The 21816-nt window shown below is 43.0% G+C and overlaps 1 protein-coding gene across 2 annotated transcripts; it reads left to right on the plus strand.

The window, feature by feature from the left end:
• The first annotated feature begins 2097 nt into the window (after positions 1 to 2097).
• Positions 2098 to 20023, plus strand: slc1a7a (solute carrier family 1 member 7a). Of its 2 annotated transcripts, none has more exons than XM_067252489.1 (11): positions 2098 to 2238; positions 5914 to 5993; positions 12318 to 12533; positions 15639 to 15681; positions 16011 to 16245; positions 16405 to 16504; positions 16741 to 16974; positions 17820 to 18014; positions 19021 to 19155; positions 19440 to 19544; positions 19765 to 20023. In XM_067252489.1, the coding sequence occupies exons 1-11, from the start codon at positions 2098 to 2100 to the stop codon at positions 20021 to 20023; spliced, it is 1743 nt and encodes a 580-aa protein (XP_067108590.1). The 2 variants fall into 2 exon arrangements, with proteins under 2 accessions (XP_067108590.1, XP_067108592.1); XM_067252491.1 differs by having other exon boundaries at positions 19440 to 19539; positions 19766 to 20023.
• The last annotated feature ends 1793 nt before the right edge of the window (positions 20024 to 21816 follow it).

Genomic DNA, 21816 nt, shown 5'->3' on the forward strand with positions numbered 1-21816 from the left:
CATCAAGTTGTCTATCAGACCATGAACATGCGGCACAAAACACATAAATATGCTTGCTCACAACAGCATGTGCCTGCACACCACCATAGCTGGTTACAGTGTTGAAGTTGCATGTCACGCATGACAATGTAGCTTTCATAAACAGAAAATGAATATCAGACAGTGTGCTTATTTTGAGCATACTGTTCATATGTTATAGAAGGAGCTTATTTTCAAGTGTTTTAGGGGCTACAACATAATCAAGAGATTCTTTGAAAAAAAAAAACTCTTGACGACAACATACTAACTGGTTTCACAAAAATGTACGACACCTAAAATAGATCTCGGCAGGCAGGCAAGCAAGCATTTTTCCACTTGGCGTTCAAGTACAGACAAGATGATGGCAAGACTGACATTGGTATTTAATTCTATCTTTCTTGAAGGGAAAGTAATTGTTATATTATTATTAATATTACTGACGTTCAAATATAGGATATGAGGATAGAATGTCACTATAAAATGACCAATGGGATGAAATTAGCAGAATGTCAGCAGCCTGTCAAAATCATGTTCTTCACATTTTGTTCATTAGATCACTGTTATTGTCATACAATTTCAATAAGGCTTCTCTATAAGGTATTTGCAATTGTTCATTTAGTAGACACTTCTTTTATCCAAAGTGATTTACAAACTATGGAATAGAACATGCAAAAACAATGATATCCTTAGTACAATACAGTGCAACAACTACGATATGTCTCAATTAAGACATTGTAGAATTGTACAGGTGTAGTCGGAATTGCAAGACTGCAAAGACAATATCAAACAGAAACTGACGATTGAATTCTCAGGTGTGTGTCGGTGTGTATGTATTACGATGTGAAACGGACAGGGTGTGTGAGGGTGTCTGTTCTGTACAAGAACGAACTCTGTCAGATTGCATGTGTGCACGTTGACATTAATAAAGCGCTTGTTGTGTTTGTGTAATAGAGGTTGACAGTGGCCCTCCTGTCTGTTGCTGTCTGCATGCTAACAGGTGTGCCCAACCCTGTGCCTGAAATGGTTATGTGGGATTAGGATTAGAAAGTATCTCAGTATGTCACGGCAATCTCACCTCGGCAAACTCACACGCTGACAGAGAATCTTTTATCAGTGTGTGTGTGTGTGTGGAAGTGTGTATTTTGTTGTCACATGTACTTTAAACACACATAGAGACAATGCCTTGATGGTCACTGTTGAATGGTTTAAGTTTTCTTTGAATTGGAGTTCCACTTGTAAGACATCAATTACTGATTCTTGTGGTTCTAACCAAGAGCCGCAGCTTTAAACCCTCCTAGCAGCTTTGGTGGGGTCAAGTGCTGTGTTGTCACATGGTTGAACAAGACCAAAGATCTATATGGATTCCTGGCACCTGATTATCCACACCATCTGAGAAACTACCCCCGCCCCCTTTCTCTCCTTCTCTCGTTATCTTTTTGGTTGTCTCGAACAATCCCCAGTCCAATTGTTCGGAGATCTCTAATCCTGCCTTAGATCCCAGTAATGCAGTGCGGCCTAATAGGATCGACTGTATTAACCCTGATGACAATACCACCAGCTGTCACAGAGCCCCCTATTGGTCAGCCTGTGGAACTGGGGGATGGAGGGAGGGAAAGAGGGAGGGAGGGAGGGATGAAGCAGAAGGCAGAGAGAGGGAGGGAGGGGGTGAAAAAGAGAGATTGCTTCGAAAGTGTGGGATGCTTAGTTCCGTGTGGAGTGACAGAGAGCGAGCAAGTCGGTAGAGCAGTAAAAAAAAAATATTCAAGGAGGACAAACGGCCAACTACCTGGGCTTTTTTTGTGTCTTCATCTGCAAACCGATATCAGTTTCACTCCTTTTTTTCCCTCTTTTGATTTTGTATTCCATTCTTCACTTTCCCCTCATTTGCATTTGTCTTGGGTCTTCTATTCCCTCGTCCCCCCCATCCTTCTGTCTTTCTTTTGATCTTCACCGGGCTTCTATATCTCCCTCACTTCCTCTCCATTCATCCGTCCATTGTCTGAGTCTGTGGCTCTCTATGGCCGAGTGAGCAAGGTTGCCCGGCTGGACTGAGGGGGTGTCTGTGAGGTTAGGACCAGAATGGCCGTGGCACTGGATGAAGTTTGGGGGCGGGTGAAGAATGTGTGCAAGCAGAACGGACTCCTCATCCTGTCCGTGTTGGCCGTGGTTATCGGCTGTCTACTGGGCTTTTTCCTCAGGGGAAAGCAGCTCTCTGAGCAGGTCAGTCCCTCATCTGTCTCCCCTCTCCTCATCCCAACCCTTACACAGCTCTCCCCTCTTTCTAGACCCAGACCCAAACCCTGACCCAGACCCAGACCCACCTGTCCCTCACCTGGAAATTATAATGGCATCCTAGTTGATCAATTTCCACCTCTTCTCATTGTCTTCTCCTGGTCCCTTTTTTTTTACGAGGTAGCAAACCAGCCTTCACTGTGCCTCAAACTAGCTATAATTATCCTTCCAGTACGATTGCATCGTCTTCACACCCTCTGTGGTTGAACAACCTCACCCTGTAGAGCACAGGGTTCTCTAAAGGGTGTGTTACATCCTGGACCTCAGGTGTTTGGTCTTCACTAGGAACTAGACACAAGATGTCAGTTGGAGAACACTGCCTTTATTATATCAACATGTGCTCAACATTTGCTTAGATTGATGATACAAGGCAGAATGCAGTAGTTTATTGATTTGTCTGTTCCAAATGCCAAGCACGTCACATCAGACTCAGACAAAGCTGCATAAAATATTTGTGTAGCAACTTTCGCTTGAGATTAGGGATCAGTCATATTGACAGGCTTCCTTGGCTGAGAGTACTTGAATGATAAATGAAATAATTTCCTCTTTTTGACAATATATGTGTGTGTTGGTGCATGTTAGTGAGGCAGCCTAAATGTACATTTAAATCTTTTCTATATATTGGGAAATTATGTAACCTCATAATGAGCTTCAAAGGCTTGTAAGTATAGATGGATTACAGTTTTTCTCAATCGCTTTGATTCAATTCTCGAATGGGAATGATTTTTTTCCAAACAAGAAATTCAAATTTCTGAACAATTAGTTTATTGTTCACACCAGATTTATTATTATTTAAGCACGTTTTGGCATGTATGCAAAAGAGTAAGTGTAATTGTCTACAATTGGGCAAAATAACTACATGCACATGGATGCTGATCAAAACTGATGTGTTGATTCTCAGTGACAGTCATACTCTTCACAACTTCTGAACATTCTTTCATTGTGTGAGCCATCACATGCTAAATGATTACAGTGATTCAATAATCTAAATCTGTCAGACATATATGTATATTCCCCAAAAATGAACATGGAATGTTGATGATGTCTGCCAAATTGTCAGATTACCTTCCAGGTGACATAGTAATGAAATAGGAATGACAATTTTACCAATTAACCCATTTATTTCTCCTTTTTTTTGCATTGATGTCATTTTGTGGCAATTTTCTGTTCACTCAATGTGCCTTTACATGTAAGATGTGTAAAAATGTGCATGCAAATGTGAATATTCTGTTAGCATGTAACACATTTCTACAGAAACAAATGTACTGTATACATACAAAATACATATTTTTTTCTGTGTACTACAGTATTGTAAAGAATTTACATTTTCCAGTAAACTTGTAGCAACAGTTATCTAAAAAGCTCACTGTGATGCACAATAGCATTCAGCTAAACAACCCTGACTTTATTGAATAGTACAATAATCTGAGTGTGAACAAAAAAAGTAGAAACAAAATGAAATTTGTTTACAACAAACATTTCCATGGTTGACGTCCATGGTGAAAAAACATCTAAACATTTTGACCAGTACGGCTCACACAATGACAAAATAACTTAAAATGTTGGTGGCATTGGCCAATTCACTGATGCAAGAACTAGGTTTTGAAGCATGAATAAAATGTTTTGGTTGAGAAACTACCTTTTACAGACATACAGTTGTGATGTCCCATTAAACAGAATGTAAACGATTCCAAAAATGAGCCAACGCAATTGAGGAAATCTGTAATACAAAAGAATAATATGCCTGGATTCCATGTAGTACATTGAAATTATAAGACTATTGTGTTTTTCAACTTTGAAAAACACAGGAGTGCAATACATCTGTTCAAGGCCCCAGTAGAGATGAAAAGACAGGAACCAGGCGCCAGAGTGCCAGGACTTTCAATAGCAGCTCACGCCTGCTTGTGACACTGCCAACTGAGAGGAAAAATAAAGAACAAAAGCATGCTTTTTCTTCTAATCTTAGATATATTCTGAGAACATGTTCCTCTGTTAGCTTTGAAGAGCTCAAAAAAGAATCCTTCTGGAATGTCATTTTCTTTGAAGTTGACGTGACACAAACAAAGAAGTAAACAGATGGGAAGATAGAAAGGATTCCAATGGCAGAATGGCGGGCGATGATTTTTTCCCCGACGACTGTGGTCTCTCCATAACTACAAAGTGGAGTTATTTATTCCTGCCTCAGTATGAGAACCATTGTTTAAGCTTGAATGACCACACTGGTCATTTAAAAAAATTAAAAAAATAATCTTAAACCTTCTGGAGTTAGACCAATTTAATTAATATTTGTCCCAAACGGACATAATTGGTGCAGTGAGGTGCCACAATTACTCTGTTAGCAGGTGCTAGGGTCAGATTTCTGCTGCTGTGTGACATGATCTCTGTCATTTAAATCACACACTCCATCATCCCCATGTCCTCACCAATCATTGTTACCATGATTGCTAGCTACTGTTCTACTCTATTTTCAGTTGACTATTCCTTCCTCCACTTCTTCAACTGTCCTTTCCTATTTTTATTCACATTCCCTCTGTCTCCCTCAGCTCTCCTTTGCTTCCCCTCCCCCTCGTAACTCACTCTCGGCAACTGTCTTCTTCTTCCCCAGAATCTAATGTCCCATCCTACACATCCCACAATGCATCACCAACCTTACCCTGCAAATTGGCTAGGCAATTAGTTGATGAGAGATTCAGAAGGTAATCCTTCAGTTAAATAATTTCTATTCAGTTCAATCAATTGTCAGAGGGACCCCAGTACTGCTAATCAGTCTGTGGATATCAGCTGTGCCTAGGGTCCAATTACTTTTCCAATGAGAAACTAGATATAGGAATAAAGACTGCATGGCAAACACATATTTAATTTCTCGGCATGTTTCAGTCAACTTGGGGAGAAAGAGCAGCTACAATACCTTCAACCTTTCCTTCCTGTTGTGTGTCCAATTAAAAAATAGTTTACATCTGGTGCTTGCAGATTATATCAACAATCTATACCACAATTGATACAGGCAATCCTAATACAACACCCTTAGATGTATTACTTTTCTCTTGCATTTCTACTTTTTGCATGTTGAGTCATTGAAAGGTCTTTATTCGTTAACTGTGCACAACTGAGAAAACACCCAGCTCCTCCCACTGGATACAACCTGGAGGGATTGGGTTGACACAAACTAAACAATGTTGGCGATGACTCCGAAATACCTCTGCAAAGATGATTTATTGCTTGTTTTTTGAAAGTCTGGTACCATCAATACACATATGTCATTACATGCACATTCATCACCGGTGTTGATGTGACCAGCTGGAAAGTTACACAGGGTTCTAGGAAGGTCCCAGAAGATGTCAGGTCACAGGGACAGCTGATAAATGGACAGGGGGCAGAGGAACAGGCACACAGAGATAGTATATGTCATGTAGTATCCCTGTGAAAGAGAAATAGATCTGTTCTTGCACAGTTGCTTTTTAGTACAGATGTCTGCTGAAATAACAGGACTACTGTCCTCTTTCCTATTTCTCTGTGTCTCTCTGTCTTTAACACACATATACACATGCATACCCAAAGCACTAATTTACTGGTTTTATTTTACTCTCCCCTGTGTCCATGTAGGAGGTAAAATACTTCCAGTTTCCAGGAGAGCTTCTTATGAGGATGTTGAAAATGCTGATTCTGCCACTGGTCGTTTCCAGGTACGGGTGAATTATTCATTTTTTGCCACCCCCAAAGGTCACCCTTTAGATTAAATACTGTAAGAGCATGCCAAGTTTTTACTCCAGATGTTGAGCTACAGTTCCTCGAAAATAATGTGGTCCTTGTCTTTGTTGTTGAAGCCCTGCATGCAACCTTTAGATCCTTTTTCTCTCCCTTACTGGTTGCACAGTGTTATTAGAGTTATTATGGAGTTATTCTCTCACAGCATGCAGTTTTAATGTTATGAGATCTGTGGAATGATCTAAACTTCATATCCACTCTTCTCTTTCAGCTATTTATAAACCCTCTATAAACGTAAATATATAGTTTAGAAGAATTACATGACATGTATACCATGCATACATGCATGTTTTTGGTTGGCTGATACATTCTGATACTTTTGCATATGTTGAGATTGGCACCAGGGACCAGATGAGTGTTATTTTGGGGAACCTTTTTTTATCTGTTAGGCTGAAAATCTGGAGTCTTTTTATGGCTGGTTGTAGTTTTGCAAGCACACATACTGCCCCATTCCCTGGCTGACTATTTTTGAGGCAAATCCCCAGTGGTTTGACTGCTTCTAGTTGTGTACCCAAGGCTGGTCCTGTCCAATGCAAAATAACTAAATAACAAATCATGCAAACACTGATTACACGCAGGACGCTTTGTGCAATAAGCTACTTACAATCCATGCAACAGCAAAGACTGGATGAGAAGTTGATCCCCTCTGCCTCCTGTCTCTCCCTTTAACCCTGTCTCTCCTTATTTCCCTTTTTCTCTATCCCTCGATTCTAGTGTTATTTCTGTCCCTCCATCCCTCCATTTCGCCCCGCCTCTCCTCCGGTTTAAGGTCAGATCAGTCTGTGCTCCAGTCCCCGAGTTTAACACATGCACAGGTGAAGTTCACACGAGTACACGCAATGCCCTCTGCTACAGAGGCCGCTGGGCACGTGAGAGTTAGCAACGTTAATTACAACTAATCTAGAATGCTGGATGCTGGCAGCAGGCCATGGCTAGCCAAGCTCAACAGCCTTCATCTGCCCCACTTCCATTTGAATCAGGAAACATGCACCTGTCGGCCAGACAAATGATTAGGATGGAATACACGCTGTGTCTTTGAGAGGTGGCAGATACTGTTGCTACCCTGCTGGCTTTCTAGATGTAACAGATCAAGAAAAAAGCAGGCTGGATGACAAACAATGTACTTGAACCTGGCAGAGTTTGACGTTAAGGAATAAAATTACTGAAGAGAGAGAGAGAGAGAGAGAGAGAGAGAGAGAGAGAGAGAGAGAGAGAGGGCTGGGAGGGGGGGTTAAACGAACGAAGGTTCTACGAAACTATTCGGATTTGACTTGCTGGAATGACGTTACCCCTGTGGATACGATCCATAACCACATCAAGACTGATTTAGAAACCCAGTCTGTCTCTCCTTTTCGCTCTCTCACTCTCGTTCAAGCCACAAAGGAAAATAACATTTCAATGTCCTCCATGCACAGGTAGGCAAGCAGGGAAGGCCGAGTGGCTACTGATTACGGCCAGTAGACCAGGGTTTATCTGGTGGACATACAAGCCTGTAGTCTGTCCCCATTTCTTCCAGCACCATCTGCCCAGCAGAAACCAGATTATCTCATGAACACGTCATGCACAAGCAAACCCTGCTGCCTCCTCAGCTCACATTCTATTTACCACTGGTTTTCTGAATCGATGGGATTACAAGGTCCGTGACCGGAAACAACCAGATTTCTTTTGGGCATGCAGTACAATGTACCTAATCACAATCACAGTGTAGTCCCAAAGATATTGGACTTGCTTATTTCAGACATGGCCTGCCGTTGGGACCACGGGTTCAAAGGTCAGTCCCAGTTGTAGTGATGTAAAGAGAATGGACATTAATCTTCTCAGTCCCAGAGTTGGGGCTGTGGTGAACCGGGTGGATGCCTACCAGTTGTGGTGTTCATAGGCCTCCACATGTCCAAGCATCCATGGAGATCAGATGATCAGGTTTCTGCAGTGTCTGTGTGCAAGCACATTTGGGAGTGTTTAATATGGGAGGACTTGAAATGGCACACTGCTCAGTTCACAGTTCACACAGAGCATGTGGTGGCGGGGATTATATTTTCATTATTCCAAAAACTCTTGCCTTATCTTTCGCCCTTGATCTGTGTTGGATACTGCGATGGTGCCATTATTCTCTGATTACAATCCCAATGTAATCTGTGTGGCCGGGATAAATAATTTCTCTGAACGGCCATCGTGGGCGGTGTCGGTCATCCCCTCCACCGTGTCCTGGCAGGACAGTCCAGCAGCCTCCGTAGCGGGCAGCTCAGCACTCTACGTTCTACGTTTTTATCTTATCTACTCTGTACATGGCCTTGTTGTGTTGTGTTGTCTGTTTGTATTGTATCGTGTTTTACATGTACATTTATTCATTTAGCAGATGCTTTTATCCAAAGCGACTTCCAAGAGAGAGCTTTACAAAGTGCATAGGTCACTGATAATAACAACAAGATAGCCCCAAAAACATTGCGGGTAGCAAAAACATGAAGCACATATTGTGAACAACCAAAATAAGTGCCAAAGGGAAGAACCACAAGAGCATGTAGTTAAACAACTTACAAGTTAGAAAACACAGACATATTGTCTGTGGTTGTTGTTGGTATGAGAGCTGTGAGAGATACCTGAATTTCCCCACGGGATTAATAAAGTATCTATCTATCTATCTGTCTCTGTTTATATGAATAGTTTTGATAAATCAAAAGCTGTCTCATTACAGTCAGAATGATTGCTCACCCTCCATGCCTGGCCCCTGTGGAGATGACTGTTTGCCTCCTGAACCTTCTTATTGAGTTTGAAATGGTCAGGTGGATGTACAATTCTTACATTTGTGGGTGGATGTAATTGCACTTTTAAGTGATGTTCCTTGTAGGTTAATATACTGTAGATTCTCTGTTTAAGTGAAGTGAGTTGCTTTGCATTTGGATGTACAATTATGATTCAATTGTGGGTGGGTTCATATCTAGATTAGTTGTTGTTGTTGTTGAATCCAAGCCTGCAGTCTTTCCCAGTGAATACAGTATATGTCTGTTGACCCTCCAAAGAGTAAAGCCTAGAAATCCTGACTGATTATTACTTCAACTGAGCTGGTCAAACAATGAACTGAAGTCGGATAAGCATGACTTTAGAGAGAATTGTTTATCCTAATCCGTGTAGACAGACATGTTGCCTGCACAGTGCCCTGCAGATCATCTAAGCAGGGAACAGTCATGAACCGGAGACACACACAGTTGAGGCAGCAGAAAGGAGTTGCAATGTCATTCAGCCAAGCATTCACCCCTGTGTGTGCAGCCTGGACCAGCACAGCGCATCACCCATCTCTCACATGTCCTCTTCAGCACTTGCAAATGTTCCCATTTGAAGTCTATTGTAACATGGCACTGATTCTATGAATAGCCTTGGTCTTGAGAAACCTTCCTGACCCCGTGAAACCATAGTTAACATACGGCCTTGTTGAGCTTTCTAAGGCTAAGTCACTCAAGACTATTTACAAAGGATAGCGTGACACATTATTTGCCCTCACATGTCCCTCAGGGACCTAAATCTCATGTTCAGTTTGACGATGGGCTTCATGTATCAGCAAGCCACAACACAGACGTTAACCTGTGTAATTGGTGACCACCTAACAGCAAGAACTCTCCATTGGAGCCAAACAAACAGTCTCACATCTCAAGGTAGGATTAGTCTGATGCTCTTGTACAGAAAAGGTGCTGCAGTGTAAGCCCTAAACTCCTGCTGTCCCATGCCCTTCTGTCACCCACACGGTGACCTCCTCTGTTTCACATGGCGTGTGTGCAATCCCTACTATACTCTACCACAGCCCAATCCCTCCAATCACACGCACACACACATAAACGGATGTGTCCATATGAAGACACAAACACACAGACATCGGTGCAGCTGCTGTCACACATGCAAACAAACAGAGCAGGATGTTTTGTTCGGCAATGAGAAGCCCGAATTGAACCAGAGAAAATGATAACCAAGATCAATAGCCACTCCTGACCGTGAAATTAAAATGAACTTTTGAATATTTAGTCACAACAATCCCTAATAGCGCTGCTTAACAGATTGTTCTTCCTGTGTACGTATACACAGGAAGAATGACAGTGAACGTCTGTTAATACTTGGAGTTGTGTGGGTTTCTGTGAGCCAGCTTCTGTGAGCCAACTATTATCTTTGAACCCCCCCCCCCTCCTCAATCCTCAACATGTGGATTTTGCAGATCTCTACAAATGATGCGTCCTGCATATAGGGGCTTGACCAACTCAATTATTTCTCAGGGCTGATATTTTTTTAATTTCCTTAGTTATATAAACAGGTGAATTATGCAGGTTGTTTTAAACATTGATTGGCATGTGATGCATTTAAGGGTGGAGGTTTGTCAAAAATAGAATGGAGACACACCCATTATGATGCCTAACAGTATCTTAGTCCCACAGTAGTTTCATTTTAGTACTTTACCTCAAGACATATACATGCTAGTATTAGATACTGAATTCAACCCACACACAAGCAGTGAAAAAATAAAGAAACAATCATTTAGGTAAAACATTTTTTTTCACAAGCTAGATTTATAGAACAGCTTTTAGCTAGTGCTGTGCTTCTCGACACTGGCGTAGTTGCCTTGGCATTCCCCCCTCCCCCCTCCCCCTCCCCCTCCCCCCTCCCTACCTGTGTTCCCCCCTGTGGTTTCTGTACGTCTGGCCTTCGTGGAAACTACGCTCTGTGATTGCCAACCAACCAACTCCTGTTGGGCTGCCAAGAGTTTGCAGAGATCAGAGCCTTTAAGTCTCCCAAAATCCTCCCCAGCCTCTGTGAGAATGCAAACTCAGCAGGAGGGCTCCTGGCCAGCCACCACATCTTAGATTGCAGTCTGGGACGGAAGGTGGCCAATTAACTGTGGAAAAAGGCTGTGACTGATCCTACTTGCTGGCCAATAAGTCAGATTAAATAGGGTTTCTGGGTAGTTTTGGTCTGCCCAGTGTCATGAGAGATAAGATGGTGATACACATGTCTAGTATCCTCCTCTGCATTGATGCACTGAACCACAAAAATGGGACAGGGGATTGGTGAAGGATGGTTTTTATTGTAAATGTTGACATTTTTTATCTATGGGCTACATTACACTAGTGCAAGATTAAGTTGTCTAGCATAGTTTCATATTGTGGGGAGATTTGATCTTAATGAGTGCGTGTGTGAGGACCTTGGCAATGCACAAGGGCTGGACCGTGTGTGTGCATGTATGTGTTTGTGTATGTGGATTACTGTTGAGTGTGAAGAGGGTGAGGGTGTCTCCTTAGTCTGTTTGTCCGCTCTAATATAAAACAATTTAAGACAGTCACGCCTCAGCTCAGAAACATCTGTGGTGAAACATCTTACATAAGAGGCTTCTCTGGTTTACTAGCAGGTTGCTTGAGGTTACCAACATTAACCATCCACCAGGCCATACATGATCTTATATTTGTTGCTTCTGAGAGTAAGATTACCGTGAGAAACCTTAGTCTGCCAGGGTAGGAGAGTTAAAAAACGTTTTTTATCCCAGGCATGCTAATTGTGCCATCTTATCCAGCAGCCAATGGGAGAGAAAGCTCCTGCAGCCCTGTGTGTACAACTCTCCAACCTACTATCTGTTCTGTGCCCACAAACAGCGGTTCAGCTGCTCTGAAGTCCTGTCTATTATGCGAGAAGCTGATGGATCTTTAAGAAGGGCTTTGCTCACCATGTCACATGTATCTCGGCAACCCATGATGACAGGGTCAGTGGAGGGCCGGCAGGGCATTACCCCTAGACCTCAGTGTTCTGTCTTTTAGTCCTGCACTGAGAGGCAGGTGCCACGTTCAAGCCTAACATGCTAAACTAAATGTGGTGCAGCTTGCTTTCTCAGCCATACATTCCTGTCATACCAGATCAATCAGAAAAATAATTACTTTGTGGAGGTTGTTGGAGAGAAATGATTCATGAGCACAATTGATTGGATTTCAGCATCTCGTCCTCGTGAACTGTATAGTGTTGAAATAGCCTCAGGGGGTGAAAAATCCAAAGTAAACTCTGATGTAAAATGTATCTCTCTCAATGTAATATGTGCTTGAGACCAGGGTCAGCTGGCCAACCAAAGAAGAGCATGTCCTAGCTACATAATAAAGTGCTTTTTTACTCCGTGGGGATGCTCTGAGTGCTGACCTTCACTGACCTTCTAAGCTGCATGGTCCCTCTCTATATTCTCTCCCTGACTCTGGTCTTTCTCTGTCTGTTTCTCTCTCCTTCAGTTTGATGTCAGGGCTGGCAGCCCTAGATGCCAAGTGCTCCAGCCGCCTGGGCATCATGACCGTGTCCTACTACCTATGGACCACATTTGTGGCGGTGGTGGTTGGCATTGTCATGGTCTCCATCATCCACCCAGGTGGCGCCGCCCAGAAGGAGGAATCCGAGGAAAGCAGCAAGCCAATCATGAGCTCCGCTGATGCCCTGTTGGATCTCATTCGGTAGGAGCCTAATCCATCCCACCCTGACCGTGTCCTGCCTGCACTGTTGTACTGTTTTTGTTGCACACCATCATTATAGTTTCTATGATGTTCTAGCCCTGTCATGTTTGGTCACAGAAAGTTGTTAGATCCAAGGGTAAATCCTATCCCTGTGGTGTTTTTGAGCTAAGCTAATTAGCCTGGGAGTGGTGTGGAGGCAGTGAAATAGAGACAGAGAGAGAGAGAGAGAGAGAGAGAGAGAGAGAGAGAGAGAGAGAGAGAGAGAGAGAGAGAGAGAGGAGAGGCTGGGAGGGGGGGTTAAACTTTGGTCAAAGACAACAACCGTCAATGTAGCACTAGAGAAGTGGCCCACTGCGTTGACACATATTTACAGACTCACTGTCAGGGGAGCAAAGCAAGTGGACCCAAATGCAGTAGGATCAAAAGGCACAAAGGTGTATTAACTAACACAAAAGATACGAAACCTCAGATACAAACAGCAAACAATCTACGGGGAGCACGTAGGACAGGAGCACACCTGGAACCACTACTCACACAGGAACAAGAAATGACAACTCACACAGGAACAGAACCAGAACAGACTAACGATCAGTCAAAGACTACACAAGGGGGAAAAACATCTGTACATATGGAAAGCTATTACAGACAAGGAGCTGATCTGTTAGTGGAGCTAGGAACCAGGGGAGAGATTTTAGAGAGACCGACACGTGCACACCACAGACACACAGAGACCGACAGGTAATACAGGGAAAACACAAGGGACAAACTAGGGCATGGCCGTGTCCATGACCCTTCTGGTCCTAAACACTATCTAACAGGGACCTAACCAGGTTAGGTTGTATTATTTTACTGATTCAAAAATCCAACCTGTATTGTGATTTAGATCTCTTCATATCTCAAATGTACCATGACTCAAACCTGGGAACATTTGAAACTCCTGATGCACATCCAGTACTTACACAGCAGCTCCCACAAGGCTGACCTGCGGATTGTAGCATGCATGTGCTGCCTGTGTGTGTGTGTGTGTTTTCCAGTGCACAGCTGTGCTTAGGATTTATCTCGCAAAGCTCCTTTAGGTCCATCTATCATGCCAGTGTATATGTGCACTCGTGTGCCTGTACTTGTGTTTTTAGTATAATGACTTCAGTATGTATGTGTGTTTTTAATGCACTCATAGTCAATTATGGGCATATAAGGCACTGTCCAGTTCTAATCCCAACAATGGTTCATTAGCCTGCTTTGTTCACAGTCACTGTTAAAGACTGGGCTGGAGAACAGAGCTGTAGAACCTACTACTGACTGAATACAGTGTGAGGCTTCTATGAAAATCGTTATGTCATCACTGACTCCTGTCCTCATTTTAACGGTCTGTATGGATTATCTACTGTATGTCTAAAAATACAATTGATCTGCGAACAGGATATAATTTTTGTCCGCCACATTGTTCAAATTGATATTCTATAAAACCTGGATATTTACTGCATATCCACACACCTGTGGTATCAACCTTTTCAATATATGAAGAAAAACTGTGAAACACAGGATTTAGTGGAATTAGTGTTCCAGACGTGGGAGACCCTATTACACCCAGAAGATTACATTCTTGTCTTGAGGTATTGTCAGGTGAACAGACATTTTTCCTAACCCCACCTGTCGTTGGAAGAATGTAGCTTTGCGTGGCTATGTGCCACCGGGCGAGACAGCAAGTCCTTTCCTTCCTCTCTCTTTATTGTGTGAGTTAAAGAGGAGGAGATTACGGCTTGTCTTTCATCTTCATCTATCCTTAGCAGCTGAGTACCATATGCTGCAGAGCAGAGCCACAAAGAACCAGAGAAACGATGTATTGGGGGGCTTGCAACGTTTTACTTGTCCATTAAAGGACCTAGTTCATCCATGCATCTACTGGACTTGCAATCATAAAACTCTAGTGGCTAAAATAATAGCAATCACACTGTATGCCATCATTCAAGCTGGTCTACTTCATCAGAAACAAATGACAGAGGACAGTGTTGATCTTGAGGCACCGTGATTGATGAAATCAAGTGATGCCAGATGCTTCTCTCAATAAGTCCCAAATTTATGTTTACATTTTATTCATTTGGCGCTTTCATCCAAAGCACGTACAAATTGTGTATATACAATATATATATATATTGTGTGATGGTACAGCAGATCAAGGATAAGAAGTGCACCTGAAGTACAGTTCTAGAGTATTTCAGGAGTCAGAATCAAGGAATGGTCTGTATTTACTGGCAACATCTTCACAACCAGGCACGGTAAACAGAAATAATAATGTGCAAAAATAGCATCTCAATTGCTGTGGAGTACAGCCATGGCCAAAAGTTTTGGGAGCGACATACATTTTGTGTTTGCAAAGCTTGCTGGGTCTTGGCACAAAATGACTGCTAACATAATTTCAGTAAGTCATATTATCAGCACAGGGGAAAGTGTGAACTAGTTCTAGCCAGGTGAAATCACTCTATCATTCTTATTGTATTTTAAGAGCAGATTGACTGCTGTAAAAGAGGGGAGTATTTGCATATATAGATTTTTTTTTTTTGCCACCAAAAATCTTTAAAAAATATGAAATGTGCCTCATTGTGATTCCAGTATTCTATAGAAACGTGTGAAAACATTTTCCTCAAATACTGAACAAGCAAACTTTGAAAAACACAAAAATTTTCATTGCCAAAACTCATGGCCATGACTGTATAGTACAACATGCTCAGCCATGAGAGCAATATCAAACCCTTTTGTGGGTGCAGTCCCCTGCCAGAGTGGAACAAAATAATCTCAAACACAACATGCAGGGAAGGGACACATTCACAGGGATTACAACATCAGAAAGACTTTTTGTGACACTACTACTAAAAGGACATGTAAGAAGTTGTGAAACACTATGAATAAATGTTTCAAGTAAGCGTGTTGGATAGATAAAGTTTCCTAGCTGCACTTTTGCAACATTCTGGGCTGCAATGATAGAAAATCTAGTTCTAGAAGGCATTTAAACTTTATTGCTTTTTGACCCTCTTATTTTACCCTCTTCATTTTTTAAACCCTTCATCCAGTTAAGGATTATAACAATTCTCAAATTTTCTTTTCCAGCAACATGTTCCCAGCCAACCTGGTTCAAGCTACTTTTCAACAGGTAAAAGAACAGAATTATCATATACTATAGTGGGACAGGGTGGTTGAAGGAGAATCTTTGCAGTGTGTGTGTGTGTGTGTGTGTGTGTGTGCGATATAAATAACTCACACATCACCTTGTTACAACTGACTACAGTAGAATCAGAATTGGATTTATTCGCCATGAAAGTTCACACAGACAAGTAATTTTCTGTGGCAGCAATGTGCATACATTAAACATATAATAACATATAATAACTGTATAACTGTACTTATACTGTCACAGTGACTGCAACACAGACGGTTCCATCAATCCAATATAATGAGATGTGTCTCCCTGTTATCTTGTAGTACCGAACCCAGAGTATTCCCATCATGAAATCTCCCAAGCCTACGGTGGGACAGGACCTCACAGAGAGCACCACGCGCAGGGTCTTCATCTACGGTGTCCAAGACGACAACGGCACCGACATCCAGAACTTCTCCCTGGACCTGACGCCGCCGCCGGACATCCTGATGCGTACGCTCCCTGGCACGAGCGACGGCATGAACGTCCTGGGGATCGTCATCTTTTCCGCCACCATGGGTGAGAGGAGCCACACACACACTCACTCAAACAATCCCTCGCTGCCCGAATCAGTCAGTCACTCACTACTCACTCAACCCTTTTGTTGACATGGCTGTGTGATTGCGTGGTGTGAACAAAGTGAATATCCCTGATATCTTCTGTGATCTATCTCTCCAGGCATCATGCTGGGTAGAATGGGGCCCAACGGCAGCGCCTTGGTCAACTTCTGTCAGAGCTTGAATGAAGCCGTCTTGAAGATTGTGGCCATTGTCATCTGGTAAGAGGTGTGATGTGACAGCTACCCACATCAAACCTTCAGATGACACACAATCATCTATTTAACTGTCAGCTAAGAGAAAATGGGGATGAAAGGGATAGGGACTCCCATTCAACCTCATTCTGTCAAAGAAAAAAAAAGAAAAAATTAGAAATAAAAAACATTTTAAAAAGCTGTCTTCTGACTAACGATGAGAGGTGTCAGCTAAACACGACTTACTGTCCTCCCGCGGGCAGGTATTTCCCCTTCGGCATCGTGTTCTTGGTGGCCGGGAAGATCCTGGAGATGGATGACCCGTCTGCCATGGGTAAGAAGCTGGGCTTCTACGCCATCACGGTGGTGATGGGCCTGATACTGCATGGCCTCTTTATCCTGCCGGCTATGTACTTCTTCATCACCAAGAAGAGCCCCATCGTCTACATCAGGGGCATCCTGCAGGCTCTGCTTATCTCCCTCGCCACGTCGTCAAGGTGAAGGCCACATCTAACCCAGGTTTCACCCGTGTTCACACTGTCACCACCACCCCCCCCCACCCCCACCCTCACTGGTCACCTTAGAGCTCTTTCCTTTTCATGTTCTCTCCTACCTTATTTTCTGATCCCACTGGGTGTTTCCAGGCCCCATCTCATACTAGGTCTATATTTGTTTGGAGGCTCAATCTCTTCTCCAACAGAACTGATGGGGCTGATCTTGGGTTGATCATGGTCTTTCTTATGTGGACACTTTCAAGGATGACATCTAGGGGGTATTCCAGAAAGCAGGTTATGCGACATACCCGGGTAAGTTAACTCCCCAGCTGACACATTGCCAGTAAATTGCTGCAACATTGTGAATCAGCTGGTGGGTTAACTTACGTTATGTTGCATAACGTGCTTTCTGGAATACCCCCCTGGCTCGGCGTAAATATTAGAATGCATATTTTTTAAAGAAATCTCCAATTATGTGGGAGTCTGTCATGCCTGTCTGAATGAGGCTTTTGTCATGTTCGTTTTCCTGTAATTGAAATGCCAGGAATGTGGCTGAGTGATTGGCCAACCCTCGTTTGAGAACTTCTCCTGTCGGATGACCTGTCAGGGGGCATGCAGACACCATTTCACAATAACAGTTGCTGGGTTCATTGATTTTGATATCATTGGATTGTTTTTCTTCCTCGAGACACGACAAATTACAAACAGAAAATTGGACTGGTCTTTGTACCCGAGTAACCCATTATTATTAGCCAGGTGTGAGATTGCAGTCGCAATTCTGAACTTAAATACGTTCTAAGATAAACTTGTCACATGGAGATTCTTGTTCTTGTTTTTGCATCTCTCAGCTCCGCCACGCTGCCTATCACCTTCAAGTGCCTCCTGGAGAACAACCACATCGACAGGCGCATCATCCGCTTTGTGCTCCCCGTGGGCGCCACCATCAACATGGACGGCACCGCTCTCTATGAAGCTGTGGCGGCCATATTTATTGCCCAGGTCAACAACTATGAGCTGGACTTTGGCCAGATCATCACCATCAGGTACCCATGTACACAGTTCATTTTAAACCCCAGTCCAAACTTAAGCACTTACAAATGTTGTTTCTTAAGTGTGCCACATAAAATAATCTGCTGTGGCATCTTTCATTTTAAACCTGAATTAATTACTATTCTAAAATGAAATGAGACATGTCATTTAAGGTACAGTAACATGCACTAGCTGACTAAACAGCATCATTTAATCTACCCCCCTCTGAGTGGTTCAGAAGAGACAAACAGGCCCATCCTCCATTTCCTGCTAAACAGTTTCTACCCAGGTCCATTAAAAATGCCATTGCGCTCTCCTGATTTAATGACATGATAAATTGTAATAACATTAAGCAGACCTATCCTCATGGTCACCGACTGTGCCCAGTCCCTAATCCCCAGGCGGTAAGACCCATATGACCTGCATTACTTAGTCCCTCATCACGCCTCTGCATCATTTTGCATTTTACATTTAGTCATTTAGTCATTTAGCAGACGCTCTTATCCAGAGCGACTTACAGTAAGTACAGGGACATTCCCCCAAGGCAAGTAGGGTGAAGTGCCTTGCCCAAGGACACAACGTCAGTTGGCATGACCGGGAATCGAACTGGCAATGTTCGGATTACTAGCCCGATTCCCTCACCGCTCAGCCATCTGACTCCACCATTTTGATTGGTGTGGTGTAGTATAGTGGTGCGCTGTCACAGTGGAGGTGGATCTGTGTGTACTCCTCCTCTGAAACTCCATCCCAGCTGATCTGAGCATGCTAGCTTCTTAACTTCCCCAGATCCCACAAAGGACACCCATATAGGGCCAATGTTCCTATGTGTGTTTATGTGAGTGGTGGCTGTATAAGTATTATATGTAGCTAGCTCTCTCTCTCCCATACACACACACACATTTTGTAGATTCAAATCTGGAGTGGTTTTGGTCCTCATTCACCTCAACAAAGACTATTCAGGTGTGTGCTGAATTAAAGAAATTGTCAAGGTCCATTATTAATAATTTATCTTTCTTATAGCATCACGGCCACAGCTGCAAGCATTGGTGCTGCAGGAATTCCACAGGCAGGCCTGGTCACCATGGTGATTGTGCTAACATCAGTGGGTTTGCCCACTGATGACATCACGCTCATCATTGCCGTGGATTGGGCTTTGTAAGTACGCTCATGTTACACTTTCATCTTAGTGGTGTGTTTTAATGCCTTACCATTACAGGTGCAAAGCACATATGTTTACAAGCAATTAGAGTGCTTGTAAAGAGTCTTTGAGTGAATTGATTAAATAAAAGAACCTTTATAAAATGAAAAGGGGCAGAAAGGGTCAAAGTATCATGTGGCACAAATGATGGCAGGACATGTATGGATGCCCCAGCCCCATCTGAGTGACTCTCAGGTAGCTGGGAAGCAGCCCCAAACTGACCCTCTATTTTGTGTCCCAGGGATCGTTTCCGCACCATGGTGAACGTGATGGGGGACGCCTTGGCTACGGGTATTATGGCTCACATCTGTAGAAAAGACTTTGTGAAAGAGGGGGAGCAGGTGAGTTGAGATCAATCATTTCACATTTGAAGCTTTATATTGTCATCTACACTAGTAAAAGGGACTTTATTGAAGTGGAGAAGAGTTGGTGAAATGAGTCATGACATGACATACAACAGTATAGCATGTCAACAAAACTTCTTGACTCTGGGTAGAGATGGGCTGTGTATGCTTTGTAACAACTGACTAACACACAGATGGGTTCTTACGCTGTTGTGTGGACCAGGTGCCTCTGATCTGCGAGACCAAGCCCATGATTAGCATCCAGCAGATGATGACCTACCAGAACCAGAAGAACGGCTGCTACCAGCCCCCCCAACCGGGGGTCAAGCAGGACCACCTGTCCCCTGACGTGGCCCGTTTGATCCAGCTGGAGGAGGGGGTCCGGCCAGCTGAGAAGAAGAAACACACCCACCACAGACGGGAGCACAAGGATAAGGAACACTGCTCCATAGACATGAATGGGCTGGAGACAAACGTATAGAACACAACCCCACCCCGCCACCCACATAGTTAACACCACATGGACATGGAGGCATGGGTCAGTGCTGGGCTTACCTCTCTCACCCTGCAAGGTGACACCCACCTACTGTGGATTACAGAGGACCTGATGGTCAGACTTTAATCTGCTTTACGACCCACATATGATTGTTTAGGTTTTGTGTATATATTTACCTGATATATTTAACTTGCACCAGCAGTGTGGGAGAAAAAGCATGCTGGTAGACTTTTTGGATATAACAAACGGGTAAAAAGGGAGGGATTGTGGAAAAGGTTGGCAATTTACTGGAGCTGCCTATGGGACAGCTGAGCTGGTACTTTGACCTATCATCTGTGGCTTAACGATCAAACTAAATGGCCAAACACGTCCATGTGAGTCTGTCTCCTGCCGTCAGGTGTTTGTGAAACAGTCAACTTATGGACAAACAGGAGGAGCTTGCTCTTGGTCTTGTCTTCTTTTTTGTTGTTGCTTTGGTCTAATATTAACATTTGTTTGGTATTTTGGGACAGGGTATTTTCATTTGTATTCTTTTTATAATTTTTTTTGTCATTCAGTTCTTCTCTTTTGGAACAACATCATCTAATTCTTGAAGGTAAAGTGGCCTCAAAGCCCCTTCCATGCAGGATGGATGCAGGCTTGTGGTTGGTTTTACATTCAGCTGATTACCGTCAGGGTCATCATGTCTCATTCATGAAATGTTGTCAACAGATAATATATATAATATGCCCCCCTCCTTTCCAAAAACAAACAGGTTCATAACGACAAGGTTGAATTTCAAACAAGGAGGTAAAAAAATTGCCATACTGTAGGTTAATTTTGTTGAGATCTGTTTTAAGACTGTTTTAAGATATGAAGGATTTATCCCATCATCAGATTTTGCCCCCAGCAAAATCAGCAAAATGCCAATCTGTTTTGCTTACATTATTCTCCAATTTTCCCTGCTTGTCTTCTCCTCCTTGTTACCATTCCTGTTTTAATAAGTAGCTACTCTACCGTACCTCTGGTGTTTACACACGAGCTGAACAAAGTAAACAAATCTGTTGTTGTCTTTGCTGAATGTTTAAAGTTGTATCCATTTTATTGCCCTGGTTTTCTCTTTGCCTTAACGACCAAAGGAGAAGCAGACAAGAAGATACCGTCGGGTGTACAAACCAGACGGCTTCAACAGAACAGTCCTATTCCTGACATTGTCCAAGATGGACATACTACATGCTGTACTAGTATATGTCCGACAAATATATTTTAGAGTTGGCATGACCATGACAGAAGCTTTCAGCAGTCCCCACACTTTTTGTCATGAAAACATTTTAATGTGACTGTCTAAAAGGACTAATAAATAATTTAATAACCACTCCCTTTGTGAAGGGAAGGAATGCTAAACAGCCCTGTTGGTAAAAAACAAAACAATTATCAAATCAATGTTATGTTGCTGGGGATCCAAAGAGGCCGTTATGACTGTGGAGAAGTAAGCTTTGGACTGTAACTAGCAGCCCTGATACCAAGGCAACCGCACAAACTAATAGGACTACGTGGACACTGACAGACTAACTAATAAGCAGAGGAAAACAGAGGTAAGAAGGACATTCAGGGAGGTTATTTTGAATGGCTGCCAGCTTTGATTTGTTGTCATTGAACAAATCCACGTTCTTTCACTTTGGACGACTTTCACAGACATGTTCAAAGGGGTGCAGAGTGTGCAGTCTCACAACTCTAAGGAGTTTGCAAACCAGGTGGATACCCAGTCAAAATCAGCCACCGTTCACTTTGAAAAGCTT

This window comes from Osmerus mordax, chromosome 16, assembly GCF_038355195.1.
Source record: "Osmerus mordax isolate fOsmMor3 chromosome 16, fOsmMor3.pri, whole genome shotgun sequence".
Lineage (NCBI taxonomy): Eukaryota > Metazoa > Chordata > Actinopteri > Osmeriformes > Osmeridae > Osmerus > Osmerus mordax.

Excerpts from the sequence above, each read along its gene's own strand:
- slc1a7a (XM_067252489.1), top strand. The coding sequence starts at position 2,098 with ATGGCCGTGGCACTGGATGAAGTTTGGGGGCGGGTGAAGAATGTGTGC. Across the intron at positions 5,994-12,317 it reads CTGCCACTGGTCGTTTCCAG|TTTGATGTCAGGGCTGGCAG; the intron begins GTACGGGTGAAT and ends TCTCTCCTTCAG. Across the intron at positions 15,682-16,010 it reads TTCAAGCTACTTTTCAACAG|TACCGAACCCAGAGTATTCC; the intron begins GTAAAAGAACAG and ends GTTATCTTGTAG.